This window comes from Dermochelys coriacea, chromosome 12 (genome assembly GCF_009764565.3).
Source record: "Dermochelys coriacea isolate rDerCor1 chromosome 12, rDerCor1.pri.v4, whole genome shotgun sequence".
In the NCBI taxonomy this organism is placed as follows: domain Eukaryota; kingdom Metazoa; phylum Chordata; order Testudines; family Dermochelyidae; genus Dermochelys; species Dermochelys coriacea.
The window spans coordinates 23128318-23152547 of record NC_050079.1 but is presented as its reverse complement, the minus strand read 5'-3'; the positions used below and the strand labels follow the sequence as shown (position 1 = coordinate 23152547).

The 24230-nt window shown below is 39.5% G+C and overlaps 1 protein-coding gene across 1 annotated transcript in view; it reads left to right on the top strand.

Annotated features, from left to right (window-relative positions):
- Window positions 1-24230, top strand: part of LOC119841045 (neural-cadherin-like) — a 77898-nt gene that overhangs the window by 34780 nt on the left and 18888 nt on the right. The window contains exons 14-24 of the mRNA XM_038367987.2: window positions 536-722; window positions 1450-1593; window positions 3863-4146; window positions 4585-6199; window positions 7855-7948; window positions 9579-9763; window positions 9952-10181; window positions 14784-15061; window positions 15755-15969; window positions 17158-17285; window positions 23986-24113. Of these exons, the coding sequence (XP_038223915.1) occupies window positions 536-722; window positions 1450-1593; window positions 3863-4146; window positions 4585-6199; window positions 7855-7948; window positions 9579-9763; window positions 9952-10181; window positions 14784-15061; window positions 15755-15969; window positions 17158-17285; window positions 23986-24113 (3488 nt within the window). The remainder of the gene's footprint in view (window positions 1-535; window positions 723-1449; window positions 1594-3862; window positions 4147-4584; window positions 6200-7854; window positions 7949-9578; window positions 9764-9951; window positions 10182-14783; window positions 15062-15754; window positions 15970-17157; window positions 17286-23985; window positions 24114-24230) is intronic.

Genomic DNA, 24230 nt, shown 5'->3' with positions numbered 1-24230 from the left:
CGTAGTCACTTTTGAAAATCTTGGCTTGTCCTTACAGACAAATGTTGCCCTTGGGTACATACCAGTCAGTTAAACCCAAATATCAGAATTTGGCCCATAATTTTGAATATGTTCTTAAAGTTCGAATTTGCTTATGCTTTTGCTTGTTTGTATTTATTTATTTATTTTTGTGTTACAGTAGCATCTAGAGGCTCCAGCTGAGGTTGGGGCTCATTGTACAAAGCACTTTACAAATCTGTAGTAAGAGACAATCCTTCGCCAAAGAACTTTCAATCTAGATAGACAAGACAGATAAAGGACAGGAGAAAATAAGTATGATTATCTCCATTTTACTTATGGGCACAAGGAAGTTAAGTATTTGCTCATGGTTACACAGGAAGTCTGTAACAGAAATGGGAATTGTACCCAGATGTCTTGAGTCCTGGCCCACTGCTTTATCTACAAGACCATTTGTTCTTTCTTGAATAATTGTTCACTTGTGAGCAATCCAACAGAATGGAAGCATGGCATAATCAGCTTCTTTTTAACCTTTCAGATCACTTACTTTCTGTTACATGACCATAGTGGGGACTATACATGTTTTCGCTTAGACTCACAGACAGGGTCCATATACAGTACCTCAGTATTTGACAGAGAGAAGAAGGGGTCATATCTCTTGGAAGTAAAGTCGATAGATGGCTTTGAATCTGCTCGACCTGGAAAACATGGGCGGCCAAACTCTGGTAAGAAATGAACCAGTGTATCAAGTGTGATTTTAGCTCTCTTCCTATAAAATAAAACCCTTTAATCAAGTTTTAAATTGTAATTTATTTTTATCCAAGCTCACTTGTAAAAGGGTTTTTTTGTTGTTTCTCTGTGTGTCAGTTTTCTCAGAACTGGAAGAAATATTTAACATGATGACCAGGCAAGTTTTTAGTTCTGAACCTAAGAAAATTATCACCTTACAGTTGATGGATTTTAGAGAGTAATTCCTAACTAGCAAAACCACACCTACTACTTTAACATGGGATGCAAGTCTAGTCTGGGTAATGGCAGGGCTTTTCAAAGCATTGCGTGCTGCACTGCACTCAGTCTGGGCCAGTAATGAAATGCTGAACAGAAAAGCTCAAGATTTAAAAGAAATCACATTGGTTGTGTTTAAACAAAGAGTTAAAACTGGGCTTTTGTGGCTTCAGGACAAAAAGTTATAACTTAAATCTGTACAATTGCCATATTAGGCATCAATTATTCACATGTTATCTGTTTAAACAAATTGGATGTGACATTCATTTGATATCCAAGTGCTTTTGAGTAATGTTGGTATATAAATTGTCCATAACCCTAAGGGTTTGTTTCAGTATTGTCTGCATATTCGTCTTCATTTAATGTGCAGCTTGACAGTTTAAGGAATTGTAGCTGACAGAAGTGGCACAGCTGAGTATTTTAATCTCTTGTTTCTTGTCTCTCTAGACACAGCCTACGTGCGCATTTTTATCAGCGACGTGAATGATAACAAACCTGTCTTCAGTCAGAGTGTCTATGAAGTTAATGTGGATGAAGACCAGGATGTGGGTTCTACTGTCATTACAGTCAGTGCTAATGATGAAGATGAAGGTAAAGTACTGGAATTCCCCATAGCTGTATCTAAAATATTAATGAGTTAATTTCAGCACACTAAGACATATTTAGTGGTGTTAGGAGGGAAAATGTCTATGTCTCTACATTTTAAAACTTCTTTATGTCTAAACTCACAGGGCATGAACATTACTTCATAATGGGGCTGTGAGGCGTAAGCTAAATAACTCTGTTATGTGAGGTAATACATTAACATGGGATGATGGTGAATAACTTCTGTGCCAGCATACACAAATTTAGTATAGACCATACCCTTTTTTAAAAGAAAGATGGTGATAAAAATATTTTCCCAGTTAACTAGAATGATTCAGATTGAATCTCAATGAAATTAATGTATTCTCTTTGTATTGACAGTATATTTGTTGTATTGTCCCTTGTTTGGCACACTGAGGAATAGTGTTGTCTTACATGAAATTGGACTTTATAAATGGTTTGGAGACAAAGAAGTGTAGGGATCGATCATCATGAACAGTCAAGAGTTTTGAAACAATTATTATAGAAACAAGCAAATTTGTCACATAATCAGACCCTTTTCATGTATATATTTTATGTATTGCCATCTGTTAGGAAACCCCCCATCCTACTGACTACTAAATTATAATAAATGTGGTATTCCTCTGACCTCCAGTGTAGATTCTGTTTGCTGTGGGCATGATTTTCTGTGTGGCAAGTGGTAAATGGGATGGCTCTTAGTGTCTGTGCTTTGTTAGCAGGAGAGGAGGAGTTTGCTGGTGCAAAGGAAAGAACAGAAGTTTAGTAGGACTCAACACAGGCTGGAATAGTATAATTTTTATCAGTTTTGCGGATTGTGTGACACATAAGTACAGCTATTAATATGGCTATCACCAGTAGGTTATTTCAGTAGGCTTAGTTGTATTACTTAGTTGTACTATGATTTTACCTGATTGACTGATGCAAAGGTATTGATATGAGGGCCAGATTTTCAGGACTGGCCATTTGGCAGTCAAAATCTGAAGAGGGCTGTAAAAGTGGTTTGCAGCTACCTTTCTGGATCGCTGATTGTAATGCTGCTGGGCACTGTTTCTGTCCTTAATCCCTATTTCAGAAAAATATCTGTATTCAGAAATGCAGTTAAGCATGCACCTAAATCCCATGGAAGAAACTTCCTGAAGTTGAGCAACTGATCTCCTGAACAAGGATGAATTTTAGCACATGCTTAAGTGCTTTCTAAAATTGGAGGCTAATCCAAGTTGCACTAGTTTTAACTTCCTCAAGGGTCTGTTCTGGCAGTAAAAGGTCTCTGAAATGCACGGGCACCCCTATAATAAGGGCTGCAAGGGATCAAGGGCAAAGCTAGCTGCGCTGTACCTATGCCACTAGATGATTTCCTGACACAAGGGAAGCTCCTTAGCTGGCCATGTATGTTGAGTTTAAGTCTTCTTTGTGGTGGTGGAGAACCTGCCTTAGGAGGACTAAGGATCTGGCCCTTTGTCTCTGGCCTCTCAGCCAACATAAGTAATTGAAATTGCAGGTGTGAAGTGGGGAGGGAGAAGAGTGACAGTAAAATTGGATGCAAGAAGGGGGGAACCAGAAATGAAATGAAAAGGTAAAAAATCTTTATTTGGACTAACCCAAGAGCCCCTATTGCGTCTGAAACTCTATAGCCTGTGTTACGTAGGAAGTCAGCCTGAATGATCACAGTCATCCCTTCTGGCCTTAAAATCTGTGGATCTATGAACTGTGAAGCTGAGTTTGGAATAAGAACTACTTCATGAGATGTTTCTGTAATTTTATAATGCTAATTTATTGTTATAAACAGGTTACCATTTACTATAGTTGCCATGAGTTGTATACTTGGTCAGTCCTATTGGCCTTCCTATACCCAACATGGGGTACTAAGTGAGGGCAAAATTTAGTCCACTGACATTAGTTCAAGAGACATTTTGTTTCATGGAAACTTCTTATAGATATTAGACTTATTGGGACCTGGAAATAGAAAAATTATTGTAAATATTTTTACTTGGCTATGCATTTTAAAAGACCACCTAATGATAGTACTATATACTGACTCTCTTGTAATAGTTAATCACTATTTTGAAACTTTTGAAATGAGATAGGACTTTGTGAGTGGATTTTAATCAGGATAAGAACTGATTGGTGTGATTAATATAGAACACAATTAATAATGATCAATAATATGATCAGGTAGAAGAGGTACAAAGTAAATGTATATTTCAATGCCCTCAAATGATACGTATCTTATTTAATATTCTTTGGGGACTGGCAGGAGCAAATGCTAAATTAAGGTACCAGATCACAGCTGGAAACACTGGTGGAGTACTTGACGTTGAACCAGAAACAGGAGCCATCTTTATTGCTCAGCCCCTGGATTATGAAGAAGCGAAAATGTATGAACTCCACTTGTTGGCTTCTGATGGTAAATGGGAAGATTATGCAATTATCATAATCAATATTGTGAATAAAAATGATGAGGCTCCAGTTTTCTCTATCAATGAATACTATGGAAGTGTGATTGAAGAACTGGATGGATTACCCATCTTTATACTTCAGGTACTATATGGAGTTCTAGATATTAGTCATATTTCAATAGAAGAATAGTCCAGTATTGTTGTAATATATCAGTGAAATCCAGTTTTGTGAAGAAAATGTATTTCATCAGTGGAGAGAGAAGCATGCAGGGTTTTTTGTGTGTGTGTGTGAAGAAAATGATTGTGGCACTAATATTGAACAAGCATGGATGATCTCTTATAACCCTAAGAACTATTGCTTATGCCAAATAATTAACTTTGTAATCTACTAGCCTTTTTATATTCTGTAGTTCAATTATTACTATAAAAATAAGAAAGAAAACATAGATAATTATACTGCTTTAGTGTGAAGTGTCTATATCTATCCATCTGTGATAGGATGTTGTAGCAGATAGGTTATAATTCAGGAATTGCATATTCGGTCACTAACATGATGTATGTGTTTGCAAAACCTTTGTAGGTTGTAGCAAATGATCCTGATAGCAGCCTGGATGAAGGCGATTTGAGATATTCTCTGCATGGACATGGTGCAACTGATGTCTTCACAATCGATGAGAACACAGGCAGCATTTACTCACAGAAGGTGCTTGATCGGGAAGAGCGAGCACTTTGGAGATTTGTTGTGTTGGCTACTGATGAGGGAGGAGATGGACTTACTGGATTTGCTGATGTAATCATTAATGTGTGGGATATAAATGACAATTCCCCCATATTTACCTGCATGCCTGATGACTGTAATGGGAGTGTCTTCGAAAATTCTCCTGCAGACACTTTGGTCATGGAAATGACAGCTGTGGATTTAGATGATCTGAATGTAGGTGTTAATGCAATTTTGACATATAGGATAATTAACAATGTAAAAACTGGGTTTGCTACAGACTTATTTAATATCAACCCCAATAGTGGCACAATACATGTAGCAGCGGGAATGCTGGATAGAGAGAAGACTGATAAATATTTCCTTACTGTTGAGGCAAGAGATGGGGGAGGGTTGACAGGAACTGGCACTGCCACTATCTGGATTGCAGATGTCAATGATCATATACCTGAATTCATTGAGGAGGTCTGGCAGGCAGTGATTCCTGAAAACAGTGCAGTCAACTCAGAAGTTCTGAAAGTGTCAGCTACAGATGTAGACACTGGGGAAAATGCTCACTTAACATTCAGCATTATTGGGGGAGATCCAGATCAGAAGTTTTACATTGAAAGTAACAAAGAAGGTCAACATGCAACTATCAGATTGAAAAAGAAACTGGATTATGAGAAACCTCATGAAAGGTGGTTTAACCTTACGATTAAAGTGGAAGATCTTGATTTTTCCAGTGTTGCAACCTGCTTGATTGAAGTTGAAGATTGTAATGACCACAGCCCAGTTTTCAATTCCCAGTTTATCCAAACTAACCCTTTATTCGAGAACATACCTGTGGGTACTACAGTCACCTCAGTGAGAGCGACCGATGAGGATTCTGGTTTGAACGGGGACATTATGTATTTTATTAAATCAGATTCAGACCCTATCAGACAGTTTGCAGTTGACCCAGATGGTCATGTGACTGTTGCCAGTGTCCTGGATCGTGAAGTCATTCAGCAATACAATTTAATCATACAGGCTTCAGATCAAGGGATTCCTGCCCAAACTGGAAGTGTTACAGTCCTGATTAACTTGCTAGATATTAATGACAATGAGCCAAGGTTCGAGGCATCATATATGCCCATTGTTTGGGAAAATGTATTGGGACCTCAGTTGGTGTATATGAACTATACATCAAAGCTGCTGCATGCTGTGGATCCAGACAGTATTGAAAATGGGCCACCGTTTACATTTTTGCTGCCACCTGATTATCAGAATTCTTTGGATTTTTCTCTTACTGACAACAGAAATAATACAGCAATCATTACAGCACTGAGGTCCTTTGATAGAGAAAAGCAGAAGGTGTTCCACCTGCCTATAATTATAACAGATGGTGGGAATCCATCTATGAGTGCTACAAACACTTTGACCATAACAATTGGTGATGAAAATGATAACAGCCATGAAGCTGGCTATAAGGAAATCTTTGTCTATACCCATAGAGGTAGGTGGTGTACAGAGAGTGAGCCAGATGCATAGAAAAGTTAAAATTTTACTTGCTATTAGTAATTTTTTCTTTAAGTTGTTATTGCGATTGAATCTTTAATATTCTGTATATTTATAGATTAGGCATCCAATTCTTCAAACAGATATACAGAGTCATGACTGTATGGGCTCAGGCTGGCACATCTGTTTGCAAGGTCTGGGTCATAATGTGAAAGCATCATCTACTGATATTTGTAATTATCTATCTTTTGTTTTTTAAAGTGTGTATGTATTTGTCTATACAAGAACAATAGTAATGAACAAAAAGTGTTTTTTTGCTCTCTCTATTTCCAAAAATGACTCTCTTTACTCATTTTGTGGGGGAATTTTTTTCCCCTTGGGCAGAGCCTGAAAAAAAGGGGGGATTTTTAATAAGTGACTGAAAATAGGGTCTTAGAATGAAAGCACTGGGAAGCTTTAATTGTAGCTATGCATTTCAGCAATTTCCTTGTTAGTATGTGGTAAATATATAATTTTAATATGTAAATATATTTTTGTTGCTTTGGTTTTAATACAATGAAGAATAAATCCTATAAAATAAAGAAGTGAAGATCATAGGGTATCCCTGTGTCCATTATTAATTGCTTGTTTTGTGCGAGATGGATCATCATCCTAAAAGCATTTGAAATGAAGGCACAATTTAACTGTATATCTAGGTTAGAGTTATAGTGCCAGCAAGCTTGATGAGTATTTGTAGCAGGAGGTCCAATATGTAAAGAAAACTATTTTGCATTGAATTAAACATGCACCTAATTTTGTTGAATTAGGTGCACTTAAACCAAAAGCCAGTGTAAGCATGTTCTACAGTAGAGCAGGGTAGGTGAAGTAGGGTAGACTCTGAAGTTCTGAATTTAAAAATAGTCTATTCAATTTCTGTTCTACTTTGTATAGGTTCTTATACCGTGCTCATCGCCATTTTATCTGAGCACCCACAATTTGCCAGATCACGGCAATAACTAAACTGCAAAGAGTATGGTGTGCAAAGGAGTCTTAAAGCTCACTCTCTACTCTCTTGATTACACGGCTGCTCTCTGCAGGCTCATCTTGCTGTGTTCGAGCCGCTGTTCTACTTTACATTAGGCCACAAGAGCCACAGGGGGCTGAAAACATAGCCAAGAATTGGAATGGCATAGAGGCATCCTGCCAGTGCTCTCTCTTTTCCTTGCTCAGGGAGAGCTGCTATTCTGATTCTCTTGTGGTGCAGAATATTGGGGTAGCTGTAATGGCTTTATATGCAGATTTTGCTAGTAATGCAGTGTAAAATGGCTTCCCCAGATTGGAGCATCTGGGTCTTCAGCTTCTGGATTAGTAACTTTGTGTCTCAAAAAATTAGTTTATATACTGTAGTTTTATATTCTTATTTCTTTTTACTGATTATTTGTGGGTTTTTTCCCTCCTTTATGCAATGTCTGTGGTCTTTACCCAGCTTTCCAGGTGCACTTGGAGGATAGCTCAGACTACAGGCTATGCATTGTTTAAGATCCTTGGATCATAACCTTCACCAAAATCAAACAGGAATATGAAAATGATAAATGAAGTAATGAATGCAGTGGAATTTAAAATCCTTTGAAAAACAAAAATTAAAGGCAGATTTATTATAATTTATCTCAACAGGGAAATGGTCAACAACAGTGCTTGGGGAAGTGTTTGCACCAGATCAGGATGACTGGGACAATAAAACATTTCTCTCTGAAGGAAAAATGCTCAAGTGAGGATTGTATTTGTGTCAAACTGAGTAATATTTAATGTTTATGCTTCTGTAATTTTTTTACCATGAGATTTCCCTGTGTACATTATATATGTAAAAGCCAGGATTATCCCATGCAACAAGGAATGTACCTCCTGAATATTCTTTTTTGTTGAGATAACTAGGTTTCAAAGAATTGGTGGTGTACACAATATTTATCTTCATCTCAAATAATGTAGGGCCATATCATGCTATTGATTTTTAAGTAGAGCTCTCTATTACTTTTCCTAGGCATTAAGGATGTACTTTGTATTAGACCCAAAATAAAAATAGGCTCCAGTTTCATTTCCTCCCTCCCTGCGCCCAGGTGTTATAGTCTATTTGTATTTGATCACATAAAGGCAACCAATATGAGAAAAGAGTAGAATAACGCAAGATATCACAAGTGAAAGTGAATTTGGATGATCTCCTCCTAGAGCTAAATTCACCACTGCATTAGCAGTCACAACTTGTTTTAACTCTTTGTAGTTGTGTCTGTTCTTGCCAGTGTTGAACTGGGCCCCTAGGCCATACTAATGTATCTTCCCACATCACAAAATGTGGGGTGCCATTAGCAGAAATGTAGTTCTGAAGTGGCTTTGTCTCTGTTCCCCAAAATAAAAACAAAACCAAGCTTTTTTTTCCCTAGAAAATGAAGGTATTAAAGCCTTAGCGAGCCCAGAGTTGCAACTGGAGCTTCTGCCTGTCAGCAGCCATTCAGGGTACTAAGCCATAAGAGAGTACTATTCCATAGTAGTGACCTGGTCATAGTAGACCTCAACAGCTGCTCAAAACTGCCGCTTGCATCATAGCTCATAGGCACGATGCAAGACATCTCCCTTGAAACTTCTCTTTGACAGGCATCAGTTTGGGACTAGAGGGTTTGCTTTGTCTCTGTTCCCCAAAATAAAAACAAAACCAAGCTTTTTTTTCCCTAGAAAATGAAGGTATTAAAGCCTTAGCGAGCCCAGAGTTGCAACTGGAGCTTCTGCCTGTCAGCAGCCATTGAGGGTACTAAGCCATAAGAGAGTACTATTCCATAGTAGTGACCTGGTCATAGTAGACCTCAACAGCTGCTCAAAACTGCCGCTTGCATCATAGCTCATAGGCACGATGCAAGACATCTCCCTTGAAACTTCTCTTTGACAGGCATCAGTTTGGGACTAGAGGGTTTGCTCCCTCCTCTTATCACTCCTCCCTACTCACCACTGGGACCTGTGCAAGGGTATTCCTGAGTTTGAGCCATAAGGCTGTACTAATTCCTGTAGACTACATGCTCTGGGTCAGGAGTGAGAAAGCTCATGGGCTTGGGAATTGCAGAAAATCTACTCATTTTTATAAATTCTCCCCAAGCTTCTCCACAACTTCCCAGTGCAAAGATTTTTCTTTTTAGTGCCTTTCTGAGATTGGGCTCAGTTAGGTCAGTTGACCATGGATCCTCCATACCAACTTTCTAGGGCTTTTGTAGCCTACAAGGCCATATACCAGTGTTGCTTGGTCAGGCCCTCATATGGTAGAACATGTATGCTGAAAGAGACCAATTCAATAATGAGTAGAGGATGTTTCTTGTTTGACTTATTAGGCTTTTCATGATTTGAAGCTTTACTTCTAGGTTTTTCAGATTAAATCAAAGGACTGGCTCTCTGGTAATGGTGGATAATGCTCCTCAGGGGACATATAACTTAAGAGTCAGAGTTTCAGATGGAGTCTGGCCTGATGTAATATCTACAGTACAGATCCATGTCAAAGAGTTGGAAAATGAAGCCATACGCAATTCAGCCACTGTACGTCTGGCAGGCAAGTTTTATTTGCTGTTTGAGCTTGGTTGCTGTTGTATTTGAAAAACTGTTAATTAGATGTGATTGTAGGATAGATGCATTTGCAGTGTGTTTCTAGTGCTATTGGGCTGGGGTGAGTTGAGAGATTAACCAAAGCTCTGCAGGCATTTCATTTTAGTATACTGTACTTATGAATCCCCATTTCAGGTGTTACAGCGGAGGAGTTTATAAGGAAAGATGAACATGGGAAAAGCAGACATGACAAATTTAAAGAGTTACTGGCAGAAATCTTCTCAGCTCATCCTAGTGATATCACTATCTTCAGTATGATGAATGTTGACGGAAGACAGACAAACTTAAGATTTGTAGTTCGTGGTGGCTCTTCTTATTATAGACCAGAAAAATTGCATGGTGAAATGGCAGCATTTAAAAACAAGGTATGTGCCCCAGTTTTAATTCAATGAACTTAACATTAGGGTGGTTTGCATAGATATAAACTAACTATACTAGCATCCTTTATGCAGACACAGCCACACTATGGAAGAGCATACCAGGCCTACTGATTTACTTTTTTCTTCACTTGAAGTTTTGTTATACAAATTTGTATCACAGCTTTTTCCTTTAATTTTCTTCCTCTCATCAATCCCTTTTATACAAAATTCCATTTCAATTTGTTTGGCCACTTTTTAGTTAGGAGAGGGCAGTCTCCTCCTTCTAATCATAGCATTTTGATCAGTTTTATGTGATATTTTTGAGTGTGCGCATATTAAAAATATTATTATTATTACTTAACATATACTATGCAGTATTGCCCAGAGGCCAACCAAAATATTAATCTTTAAAATGGGTAAATGGGATGACCCACGTAGTTATAGACCTGTCAGTTTGACTTGATTAATCAAGAATTAAAAGGAAGGTAATATAATTAATACCAATTAAGATGGGTTTATAGAAAATAGATCCAGTCTAGCTAACTTGATATTTTTATGAAATTACAAGATTGGTTGATGATTATTGTTGATGTAATATACTTAGGCTTTTGTAAGGCATTTGACTTGGTTCCTCATGACATTTTGTTTACAAAACTAGGATGATATAAAATTAAAATTAACATGGAACATATTAAAAGAATTAAAATGGGTAACTGATAGGTCTCAAAATGTAACTGTAAATGGGGAATCATCACTGAATCAGTGTGTTTCTAGTGTGGTCCCACAGGAATTGGTTTTTGGCCCTATTTAACATTTTTATCAATTACCTGATAAAGTTTATAGATAACACAAAAGTTGAGGAAGTGGTAAATAATGAAGAAAATGATCACTAATACTGAGCCACCATCTGGATTGCTTGGTAACATGGGTGTAAGCAAACTATATGCATTTTAATATGGCTAAATATATACATCTAGAAACAAAGAATGTAGGCCACACTTACAGTATGCGGGACCCTATCATGGAAAGCAATGTCTCTGGAAAAGATTTGGAGGTCATGGTGGATAATCAGCTGAACATGAGCTCCTGCTGCGATGCTGTGACCAAAAGAGCTAATGCAATAAACAGAGGGGGATCTCAAATAGGAGAAGAGAAGTTTTTACCTCTGTATTTGGCACTTGTGCGACCGCTGCTGAAATATTGTTTTTTAGTTTTGGTGTCCACAGTTTCAGAAAGATGTTGGAAAATTGGAGAGGGTCCAGAGGAGAACTGTAAGAATGACAAAAGGATTAGAAACCTGCTTTATAGTGATAGATTCAAGGAGCTCAACCTATTTATCTTAACAAAGAGAAGGTTAAGGAATGACTTGATCACAATCTATAAGTACCTACATGGGGAACAAATATTTGATTATGGGCTCTTCAATCTAGCAAAGAAAGGTATAACACAATGCAATGGCCAGAAGTCGAAGCTAGACAAATTCAGACTGGAAACAAGGCAGGGATTTTTAACAGTGAGTGTAATTAACCATTGTAACAATTTACCGGGGTTGTGGTGGATTCTCCATCACTGGCAATTTTTAAATCAAGATTGGGTGTTTTTTCTAAAAGATCTGTTCTGGGAATTATTTTGGGGAAATCAATTCTATGGCCTGTGTTCTACAGGGCTGGGGTCAGACTAGGTGATCACAGTGGTCTCTTCTGGCCTTGTTGTCTGAGAAGCCCCAGTGGGCCAGCTGCTGTACAAGCACATAGTAAATAACAGCCCCTGGTGCAAGGAGGTTATAATTGTATCTTTATCTAAGGATAGGACACAACAGGGAGATGAGAGAAAAGGGAGAGGAGGGGAGATGGAGACATGAAGTGGTATCAGTGATAATAAATAGATTGTGTGTAATTCTTAGCCAGTCAGGAGCAGTAATCACAACTCGCCACAACTTTTATCAGACTGCAAAGTACGTAATTTTGTCTATTAAACAACAATATAGAGTATTAGAATCCTCCAAATGGCCAGCGTCACAGAATCAGAGAGGCAGATACTATTCATGCAAAATAACTGTGGCTTCTCTTGTATATTTATAGAGCAATTACAATGATAATATGGAAAGTTACACTGATTTCAAATAGACTCTGCTTCATAATACATAGTGGAATGATTCATCATAGTGATAACAAGAGGATAATTTTTGCTTCACATATTTTACTGAAGAAACGGCATTTCTATTAATTATTTATCACTTTTTAGAGTTTAATGAATAGCTGTAATGAGTTATCACCAATTTTCTATACTTACAGAAACAAAGCATAAATATAGAATTCTTCCATTATCTTTTGTAGACATGTTTCAGTTAACAATAAACATAGAAAATTGGCAATTAGCGCTAGAATTATTCATTAAAATTTTAAATAAATAAATAAATGATGACGTGTATTTATTTGTTACACACCTTTGGATATGGCTTTATGATAACTGATCTTAGTGTACAACAAAAGATATCCATTCCAGTAGTTTAAAGGAATCATGATTGTCTATATGTGCCATGTTTTTCTGTAACAGTATAGCAAAACTGTCTAAATCTTTTTAATACAGAATCCCCACTAACAGCAATATATGAAGACTGCATACCCCATAACTGTATTGACAGGATACATCATGTCATTGTGTGATATATTTCTACCTTTTTTCAATATATGTCATAATATTTATGAGGATGTATTGAAGATTAGTCATAAGGGTCGAAGCTCTTAAAATAATGGTGGATTGAAATGAAGGCACTAGTAAAATGGAAAGAGAAGAAAAGAATGGAAGGTTTTAAAATTTGTTTTTGGCCATTAAAGTTTATTTTTAATTTTTTTTCATACATTGTTCCACTAAAAGTAACAGCTTGTTAAACATATAAAATTACCAGTCCCTAAGTCTGAGCTCACAGTAGTTTTACATTGGTAAATTCTGTTATCTTCATGGAGTTACTCCTGATTTACAACATTGTGAGGATAGAACAAACCCTGAATCTTTTCATGCACCCGTGGAAAGGTCAAAACCTCTAATTCAGTATCCAAACACTGCCTCTGGTCAGCCCAAGAAGTTAAATTTTCAGACACCTTTGTGCTTTTTGCCATGCTGCCCCTCATGCCTGGGACAAACTCCCTGTAAACATCCACAAAACTAACTTATTATCGTCCTTCAAAACCCTTCTTGAAACTCTCCTTTGCCAGCTATATTGTCTCTGTTTCTTTGTGCTCCCCCCTCTAGCTATATCCATCTGTTGTCTTTTATCTTACAGTATAAGCTCTTTGGGATAGGGAATGGGGTTTTTTTGTTCTGTCTGTACAGTGCCTAGCACAATGGGGTTGGGCCATCACTGGGGTTCTTTGGTGTTACAATAATACAAATAAACAATAATAATGATTGATTGATTGATTGGGAGACTCAATATCCAGTGCATAGCAAGCTGAATGAGAGGCAGGAGAGCTAGGTTATTCTCAGCTCTGCCATTACCAGCTGTGTGACCTCAGGCAAGTCTCCTTACTTCTCTTTACCTCTGTTTGCCACCAACCCTTTGCATGTCTTGTCAATTTAGAGTGTAAGTCTTTAGGTCACAGCCTGTGTTGTTTAGTGTCGATACGATAGGGCCCCAGTCTCCGTTTTGGCCTCTATGTGATGCCTCTCTAGGATACTATACTCTAGGATGCTGTTTGATACTGAATTAGAGGTTTTGACCTTTCCATGGGTGCATGAAAAGCTTCAGGATTTGGATCAAGGGTCAGAACCTTGACACTAAGAGCTTTGTTCTACCCTCGCAATGATGCAAACGAGGAAGTCATGTAATCCAAATAATAAATATATAAATGACAAATGAAATCCTATGCAGAGAGATCCCACATTACCCTGCACACTGAACATCATTGCATCTTCTTGCAGAGATGGCGGGAGGTAAATGCAGATGTGGTGGAGTTGTGTCAGCGAGTCTGAATGCAACTAGGATACACATGCCTCAAAACTTGCCAGTGTAGCAAGCCATGTCCACTACTCGGCTGGGTACTCAGCAGTCCTGAATTCAGTTCAATTGTGCATGTGCCTTGGTCAGGCCATGCTTCTGTACTGGGGGAGTGAACTTATGATTTACAGTATGTGGGCATAACAGGATGAATAGAAAACTTAACTTGGAATTTTGTTGCTGGTTGTGACCAGATTATGTCTGGCCCTTTATGAGTGTGCAAGTGTGGAGAGAAGGATGCCTTACACTGCCCTAAGATTTTAGGCACAATCCCAGTCCTGCACTCTGGCGTCTGCCAGTCTAGCACTCTCTGGTGCCTTAGAAATATTATTAACGGTCCAGAACAGCTCTAATAAGTTGGCTGTCAGTAATAGCAATTATTGAGTTCCAGGAAATATTGCTACTGTAAACTTTCACGCACACTGAATACATATAATTTCCTTTAAATCACTTTAATTACACGAAAATTGGTCATTAATAGCCTAGCCTTTGTGAGCAATCAAAGTATTCCATAAAGTTTATGATTGTATGGATTTTCAGAACTGAAGGAACAAATGAAAACATTCCATTAGGGACAGACTGGTGATTTGTTAAACTGTGTTTCCTCTTAGATCCAATCAGCTTTAAAAGTGAACATTTCACAGATTGATGTAGACGAATGTGGGAGAATAGACTGTCGTGGTGGCAGTGGTTGTACAAACTACTTCACAGTGAGTGACATCCCAACAGTGATGGATGCTGGGAATGTGTCATTTGTCTCTGTAACAATCACCATCAGTGCAGTCTGCACCTGTTCAGCTAGAGATCGAGTTCATCAGTCTTGTGCCTCCTACCCCCGAAGCCCATGTCTCAATGGTGGGACATGTATTGACACTCTTAATGGTTATAGGTGAGGAAACTTGCACTGCAACTTTTCTTACTGTCTCTTTTTTATTTCTTTTTTAAAATGTTAAATATAGTTAACAAGATACAGGACTAGAAAAGTGATAGATGCACCTTCGTGTTACATGTGCAGAAGACTGAAAACTTAATAATAAAAACAGTTCTTTATTAAGGGCCTGATCTTGGTCCTGCAGTCTTGAAGCCATTGAAAGTATAGTCTGAATAAGGACTGTCAAGATAAGGCCCTAAATGGAAACCAATGAAAAAACACAAATAAGTTAGTGGTGTTAACTCATCTCTCTATGCAGTTCTTCACAATTTAGAATAATTTTGTGAATGGTTGTTATGATGATTTCAGATTCCACAGCTCCATCACTTTTTAGTGCTCCTTTCATGATTTCAAGATTTAATTCCCAATTAATCTTTTAGAATTTTCATAGGATTCTCATGGGATTTCTTCCGTGGGTAAGGTCACTATGAAAACAGTAGGAAATGTTTATGTTGAAAAGCTTTTCAAAAAGGGTCAAGATGACTGAGGATATTGGTTACTGAACACAGACCTTTTAATTTTTAGATCACTGATTCATATCCAGCCTAGGTTGGTAGATTAACTAAAAGTTAATGTTTTGATTATAGTATTTTTAGTTTATCTATTCATTTATTTATTTTGCTTTAACCTTCCTCTGATTTGCTCTTTCAGATGTCATTGTTCTACTTCATTTCATGGACCTGACTGCCAGCAGACTAAGCACAGTTTCCATGGAAATGGATATGCATGGTTTCGACCCATCAGGCCTTGTTTTGAGAGCTTACTATCCCTAGAGTTTATTACTGAGGTTCCAGATGGGCTTTTACTATACAGTGGTCCTTTATCAGATCCAGAGCCTGGGAGTCCAGAGAACTTCATGGCAATAGGTACTTGTACTCTGTACATTACACATAACTAAATGCTTTGTAGGGACTTGAAGTAAGGATTCTCTAGGAATTGATGTTGCATGGATAATATAGTAATTATAGTGTGAATTCTTACTTCAGTCTGATGGATTCATATAAAGTTTGTCTCTTGAATGCAAGACTCTAGAAAAATTAGAAAAAAAGTCTCCTGAAATATACTTTAGCAGAACATTTTTCTTTGATATTGTGGGTATTTTTTAGTTTATGCTAATGGTTCTGAGCCTATCCTAGAGCTAAAGAAATCAAAGTGAAACAGAACAGACAGATTTACCACAAAAAAAAAAATCCCACAAGGAAACATCTAGTGCTTTAAAGGAGTTCAGGTACTTTTGAGACAGGTATTACATGATTAATGCAGTCTGTCGCATGTCATTTTCTGTGGTTTGTGAAGACAGAAATCTACTTCTTAAAATTCTTTCAGTCTCAAGGCATTTTTGAAACATATTTTCTTTAACAGACTATGACTTGATGGATGAATCCAGTCCCACAGCACCATCAAAGCCATATACGCAGTAGTTAAAGTTGTCTATACATCCAATGATTTTTTAATTGTTGCTCAATTATTTTCAGTGAGTTAGTGAAAGAAGATGTGTGCAGAACTGTGTATATTTTAGATTGTCCTAAATGTTGGGATATTAATCTATAACTTGATTTTTACTTTGCTTCTGTGAGGCTGAATTTGTATTTACTTATGAATTTGGACAGGGGTTGGGATATAGCAAACCCTGTATGCATGCATGTATGTAATTAGTCTTAATTTTTACTTTAGAACATAATATGGTATTAGTGCCTTAGTAAGGAATAGATTTCAATGTTTGGTTTAGAGCCTGATCATGAAAAAATGTTTAGTGCAGCGTATTTTCTCTGCACAGTTCAGGCAGCAGATTCCACATACAATTAATTAACAAACAGCATACTCATTAATACAATTATAAATAACAAGGCCAACAGACAATAACTTCTCCTACATAACACTAGCTATAGAATGTAACCACATAGTTCCTTCACTGAGCCCAGTAACGTGTGGTCGACAATAATCGTTAAATTAATCAAGTCAATACATACACCAACGTAGCAAAAGTGGAAAAATATATTTGCAGCTAGATTTTTAAAAATGTAACTTTTTAATTTTTCTTGTTGGCCTTTTAGAACTTTCCAATGGCATTCCTGTGTTAAAAATTAACCATGGTGCAGGCACTGAGACGTTGCATTTCCCAAGTCACTTGAACTTGACTGACAAAAGATGGCATCAGCTTGAAGTCAGAACTAATGGTCAGGTCAGATACTTGTTTTCCACTTTATGGTTTTCTTACTTCCAGTTAGCTCTTGCATACACACAGAATTAGGAAGATATAAAAGAGAAACTGGAAAATTGAGTGTTTCATTCCATATGTACCTGTAGACCTGATGCACAATGTGAATATTGGGAGGATAGCACTATGAATTTCATAATCTATTCTTCTGCAGCTCTGCGTCTCTGACAGTTCTATTACATATGGGCCAGCGGTTCTCAAACTGTGGGTCAGGACCCCAAAGTGGGTTGGGACCCCATTTTAATTGGGTCACCAGGGCCAGCATTAGACTTGCTGGGACCTGGGGCTGAAGCTGAAGCCCGAGCTCCATCCCCACCTGGGGGGTCAGGAATCAAGCTGCAGCCCCCTCTCCCCGTACTCGGGGTGGCAGGCTTGAGCTCCATGCCCCCTTTCCAGAGGTCATGTAGTAACTTTGTTGTCAGAAGGGGTTATGGTGCAATGAAGTTTGAGGACCCCGATATGGGCTATTTTCCTCCTGTCTGTAGTTTACATAGCAGTTCAAAACTGTGGCATAGCCCATGCTAGCCATGCTCATGCTCCCTTCTTCAGCTTTATGGTTCTGCCAGATCTTCTGCCTCTCTAGCAGTGGTCAAGTAACAGTTCACTTGTATTTTATACGTTTGGGGAGCTTTTTTGGGAGCGGGGCAGTAGCAAGCACCCTTTCTCTCTCTCCTGGATTGGGTATTGACCAGTGGGTTGGTTTCAGATACCTGGTACCTCCCTGCCAGCCTCCTCTGCCTTTCCTCCCCCCTACCCCCATATCCCCCCAGGGCATGGCATAGCTGTTGTGCAAACACCAAGTTAAATCAAAGTGATGCCCTATTTGTGAGTCAGCTTTTACAGGCCCTTTGGAGGGCAAATTGTGCTCTGCCTGTTCTCAGCCAGCTGACACTTGCATTGCTAGGGCACAGGGTTCTGAGTTGAACAGGCACGTTGGGTCCCCCTGGCTCAAGAAACCAAGACTCCAGTAAAGAAATGCCCAATCTGGAGATGAAGAGCAGAGTAAGGAAAGACTCCAAAGAAAAAAAGGAGGATTTTATCCAACAAGCCCAAGGGATAAGGCCTGGGACAGAACAGGAATGGAGAAAGAAAAAGCCCTGAAGAGGCCCCAGGTCCTGTCCCCAAGTCCTAAAATGAGTCATAAGTTCCCTAGAAAGGGAAGCAGGGCTCATACCCAGGTTTCTTTCTTCTCAGGTCTTTTGAATCAAGGAACTCTGACTATTGAATGCCATCCTCGGTGTAGGAGGAGTGGGGTCCCAAGGAGAATGACATTGAGGGAGACATATCCAGAGAGCTCAAGGCGCTGCATAAAGCAAACTTCTAACGCCCTAGCCACAGCTGGATGACAACACCTGCAATTAAGCCCAAAAGTCTAAAAAATCCTAAAAGAGCAAAATGAGAAAGGTATTAAAAAACCTAAGAGATATTCATCCTCTGACTCTAACACAAATTCTACTGAGAAAGGGGATATTTCAGATTCAGGTTCAGAGCTGGACATGGAAAAATGCAGCAAAGGTTTTCCCCCCCTGAAATGTTTGAAACCATGTGCAGAAAAGTTGCCTCCACAATCCAGATCCAACTTGAGCAGGCAGTAGAGGACAAGCCTAAAGGCAAATACCTGCCTTCTAAGCCCTTGCTTGAGAGAGCAATCCCGCTGCACCCATCCTTTGAGGATGTGAGCAGAGTGGAATGGGAAACCCCTGATAAGGATAAACACACAAGCAGGCACACATTTAGATATTAGAAGGTGCAAGAGCTAAAAATATGCTATGACCAAAAGTCAATGCTGCAGAAGCATCTCTAGCAAAAGATATGGTAATAAAATCTGAAGGGGATTTCTTTCCCAAAGCTCTAACTGATAGAAAGGTGGAAGCCAAGCTCAGAAGGGAATTTAAGGCTTCATCAGCCACAGTTAAAGCATCCCTGGCAACTACATGATTTGCAAGAACCACAATGTGCTGGCTTGGATGATCTTAAACCCACGAAGGACCAAGACCATCCTGACTTCCAGCCTACACTTAAGGAAATTTCCCTAGCAACAGCTTTGGTGGCAGAATCCAACAAATGGATGCAATAAGATTTTTAACCAGGGTCATAGCATCCAGCTCAGAGACACCACATCTGGCTTTGAAGGTTGATCCTCACTCTAATCAAATTCTGTGCTCATCTAAAGTCACAGGTTCTCTGTTCTTTGGGGACAAAATAGTGGCAAAAAGTGCTGCCAAACTGAAACCCTCCCTCCCCTCCCCACTCAGTGCTCCAAGGAGGATCTATAAACTCAGAAGCAGACAAAAATACTCCTTTTGTCCATGTTCCTCATGAAGGTACCAGAGGAAAGACATCAGCTATATCATGGGAAAATTCTGGAAGCAGGGATTGATGGGAAAATCCAGAGGTGTATTGAGAGCCCACTGTGACAACAAAAGTGCCTCCACCAAGATCTGAATCTAGAGGCAGAATTTCCCACTTCTTAGAAGAACAGTCTCAATCAACCACAGACAAGTGGGTAAGAGAGACGTTGAGTTGCCAATACTTCCTTAAACTAAGGTTCCCACCCCAACCCTCCTTCATCCAATTCTCCATCTCAGGTGACCCCATCAAATACAAGCTGGTGTTAAATGAAATCTCATGTCTCCTGGACATAGCAGCACTAGAAAGAGTTCCCTCAGAAGACAGATTCTTAAGACTATGCTCCATTTTCTTCATTGTCCAGAGTTATACAGGAGGTCACAGTGGTCCTGGATTTCAAGCAGCTCACCACTAGATGAAGAAAATGAGATTTCAGATAGAGACCTTAGCTTTAACAGTAGTATCCCTGCTCCAAAGGAATTTTCTTGCTTCTGTGAATCTAGGAGATTCATATCTCCACATTCCCATACAGCCATGCTACCACATACTGCTGAGATTTGCATAGAGCATGGTACACTAGCAGTATCAAATGCTTTCATCAGCCCCCAGGGTCTTCATCAAGATGCTGATGGTCATAATAGCCAGAGTAAGGTCTCAGAGTACTTACCTGTATCCCTTCCTAGATGACATCTTGATTAGAGCTCCCACCCAAGCAGTGATGTACAGTGCCACAATCCAGATGCAGGATCTGCTTCAAGCACACAGATTGGTGATAAACACCAAGAAGAGCATTTTCACTCTCTTCACATAGATAGTTCATCTGGGAGTGAATATAGACGCTAGGGCAAAAGTCTATCCATCACTGGTTAGATTCCACAAGATCCAGAACCTGATAACCATGTTGGTAAAGTGGGCAAGGCTGACCACAGCTCAATGTCTAGTTAATTGGCCTCCTGGTTTCATGTATAGGAATCATCCTATGGGCAAAGTTCTATATCAGGTCTCTCCCCTGAAAGTATGGAATCATTCACCGGAACACATGCAAGATCGGATACTGCTTCTGAACGAGGTGCTCATCTCTCTTTACAATGGTGTACAATCCCACAGAAGATCCACAAGTGTCTTCCTAGCTGCATTCCAGACCCACAGGCACTCACAACCGATGCTAGCCTGACAGGATCTGGGGCACTGGATAGTGCAAGGTGCCGGACACCCCAGGGAAAGGAACCATAACATCAACCTGTTGGAGCTCAGAGCTGTCAAGATGAGCCCAATGGAAGTTCCAGAACTACCTAGACAGCAAACTTGTTCTGGTCCAATTGGACAATATGGCCATTATGGTGTATATCAACAACCAAAGGGAATGAGGAATTTAACCCTACACGCAAAAGCACTGGAAATAATGGAATAGGCACACAGGACCTTCTCTTCCATAAGAGCAATACATATAAAAGGAAAGGTGAACCAAAAGGCAGACTGGTTCTGCAGGTGCACAGTCAGCAACTCAGAATGATGTCTGAATCAGGGAGTCTTCACTCTGATTTCTCAGCACTTTACCAGGGAAGCAGACCCTGGGGATGGATGCTGTTTTTGCACAGATGGTCACAAGGCCTGCTATACACATTCTCACCCTTTCCACTTCTAGGAAAAGTGATCCAGAAAATAAGGCAAGGAGAAACAAAAGTGAAAGTGTTAGCTCTGCACTGGCAAGAGACTATGGTTCTCCAATCTGATAGAACTGAAATTAGAACCACCATTGCAGCTACCAGTGAGACTAGACAACCTTTACCAAGACTCATCCTCCATCCAGGCCCAGTCTGTCTACAACTGACAGTCTGGCTATTGAGGGGGAAGCATTAGCTTCATTAGAACTGTTTTCCAAAGTGATTGGAACTCTGTTCTTCTCCAGGTGAGCTTCAACTACCTGCCTATAGATGCAAGCCATGTGTTTCGTGCCTGCATGACCAAGTGGCTGTGCGTTGTCCATCTGGCAGCCATTGGGCTGGATCTGCATGATTCCATCTGGCCCCCATGGAGGATGCTCTGCACTGTATGACCTGACCTGCACCATATGAGTGAGGTCATGCTGCATGGAGGGATGCCATTTTGGACTGCGTAAGACATGCAAGTGTTGTTGCATGCCTTATTAAAACTGTCATGACTTGCCACTGTTCAACGGTAAAGGCCTGCTACTCCATGTGGACAAGATTTAGCTCATGTCAAAAACAGCAAAAATCTCAAGGATTCTGGTATTGCAGTTACCCCATATATATCAGAATTATAAAACACACTGAGCTGCAGAATGTTAAATTTCTTATCTGGGAATTACCTTTCTGCTAGCAGTCTCTCACACACTTCTAAGCTCCCTGATTGGCTTCCTAGCCAAGGGACAATATTTAATTTTGATATCTATGCTTGTAGGCTATAGCCTATTGTAGTTTACTTGTTCACATTGATGTTATTGTTACTAATCACAGCTTTAGAATGAATCATCTGGCAGCAAGCTGGAGAAGGGAGAGTGGCTAACATGGGCTGTCCAACAGCTTTGAACTGCCTCTTGAAACTGCAGACAGGAGGGAATAGCCCATATGTATCAGAGGTGTGGGAGATTCTGCTAGCAGAAAGGAAATTATCTGGTAAGACATTTACTGATCTTATACATTTGCATAGTTTAGGGGCAGATATTTTTTAAAAGTAGGCACACAAATACATGCAATTTGTAGATGCGATGTTAATTTTCACAAATAAACTAATATCTTTGTAGTCTCAACTCAGTTAATTGTGTGCACAAATGTGCCAAATTATCTATTTGCAAATGCAATTATCCATTTTGTGAGTGTGACTATTGTAATCAAATGCACAAATTAAACGCACAGTTGCATGCCCATTTCTTCGTGTTTTTATATATTGCCTTTGGTTGTAATATAGAAAATGGCACAAAAATGGCAAAACCCTTTATTGATCAGGACACACAGACAAATGAACACAAGACACAGAGGCACAACTTTAGGTATTTAACACTGGGGAGGGGCATTCCTGTTCTCTCATGCCAGGAGATTATCTGAGTTCAGGATACCATACAACCAGTAATTTGGGGTAGACCTGCCTGTGCCTTCCCCTAGGACTCAATTCACTTCCAAATCCTCTTCATCTCCCCCTAATTGTGTGTGTGTGGGGGGGGGAGGGGTAGAGATTACCAGGACCTCAGTCAGCGAAGACTTCAGGTCTCCCCTTTTTTCCATAGGCAAAAGGACCACCAGTGCAGTGCTGGGTCCCACTTACTTCTGGAAGACTGGTCGTTTTTAGTCTTATCTGTGCTGGCCACTGAGGACACCTCCAATTAGTATCACATTTAGGGTCACATCCTGACCCACACTACTTGGTAGTTATTTCTAGAGTTGCCAGCTTTGGTTGGATGAATTCCTGGAGATTTCATCACATGACATAATTTTTAATTAAAGATTAATCTTTAATTCCTGGAAGACTCCAGGACAATCCTTGAGGGTTGGCAACCATAGCGATTTCCTGCCTGGATCCAGTTCTTAAGGTCATGGAGCCAAATGTCTTCCCCACATCAAGAGAGGAACTTTGTCACCCCTAAAAAGCTTGGGCCTTGAATATTGGATGTCTCTGTGTTTGATCACTGAGCCACTTACTCTGAAAATTAAACTAGCCAGTTCCCAGTTAACATTTTTTTCAGGCCCTGGGCTGGATTGACAGCTTCCCGCCAAACTCGCTTTGCAAGCAACCTTGACCAAACCAGTCTTGTGTGTAACCTCCACTCTCTAATCAATTCCACATCCCTCTGAATTCTAATTCTTAAATTCAGTCTGTTGCAAGCCCCAAGATCATTTACACTAAGGTGAAAAATTAGGACATTTGGTGGCTGCAGTCCAGCCATCGTCAAGAGAGAAGGAGTGTGAGCTGATCGGCCATATCATCACAGGCATACAGCTTCAGCCTTGAATCTCAGTTGTAATCTACCTGCTGACCTAGTCACCATCTCGCTGGCCCAATGCGCAATATAGAGCCTGGAGATCCAGACATTGACCCTCCTCACAATGTCTCCTGCAATCACAAATGACAAGGTTAGTGTGGGTCCCCTGGCATGGCCCAGCAACCTACTGATAGGGTGAATATAGGTCCTGTAACACTCCGATTTCCAGTGCCCAGTTGCCCAGAATTGCCATTTGCATAGTGCAAAGGAGAGGGAAATGGCTAAAACTTCAGTGCAATGTTTGAAGGAGTTCAGTGAAGCACAGTGTAATTCTTCATTTTTTATGGTATGATAGTAGCCTTCTGTGTTTTGGTGCAGGATGTTCGATTCACTTTGGATCGTTGCAGTGCAGCTATCGTTTCAGAGATAGAGGGACCAGGTAAATGGTTGACAACTGAAGACCGCACAAACTGTGAGGTCACGGAGACTATTCCACAAAGAGGAAGGTAACAGTGCACTTCTGGAGATTAACTGAAAAATAATTTAATATCTTTGAACATCTAATTTATAAAGTTGAAAGCAGGATTGTTAATGCATTCAGAAAATGTGGATTTCTGCAGTGT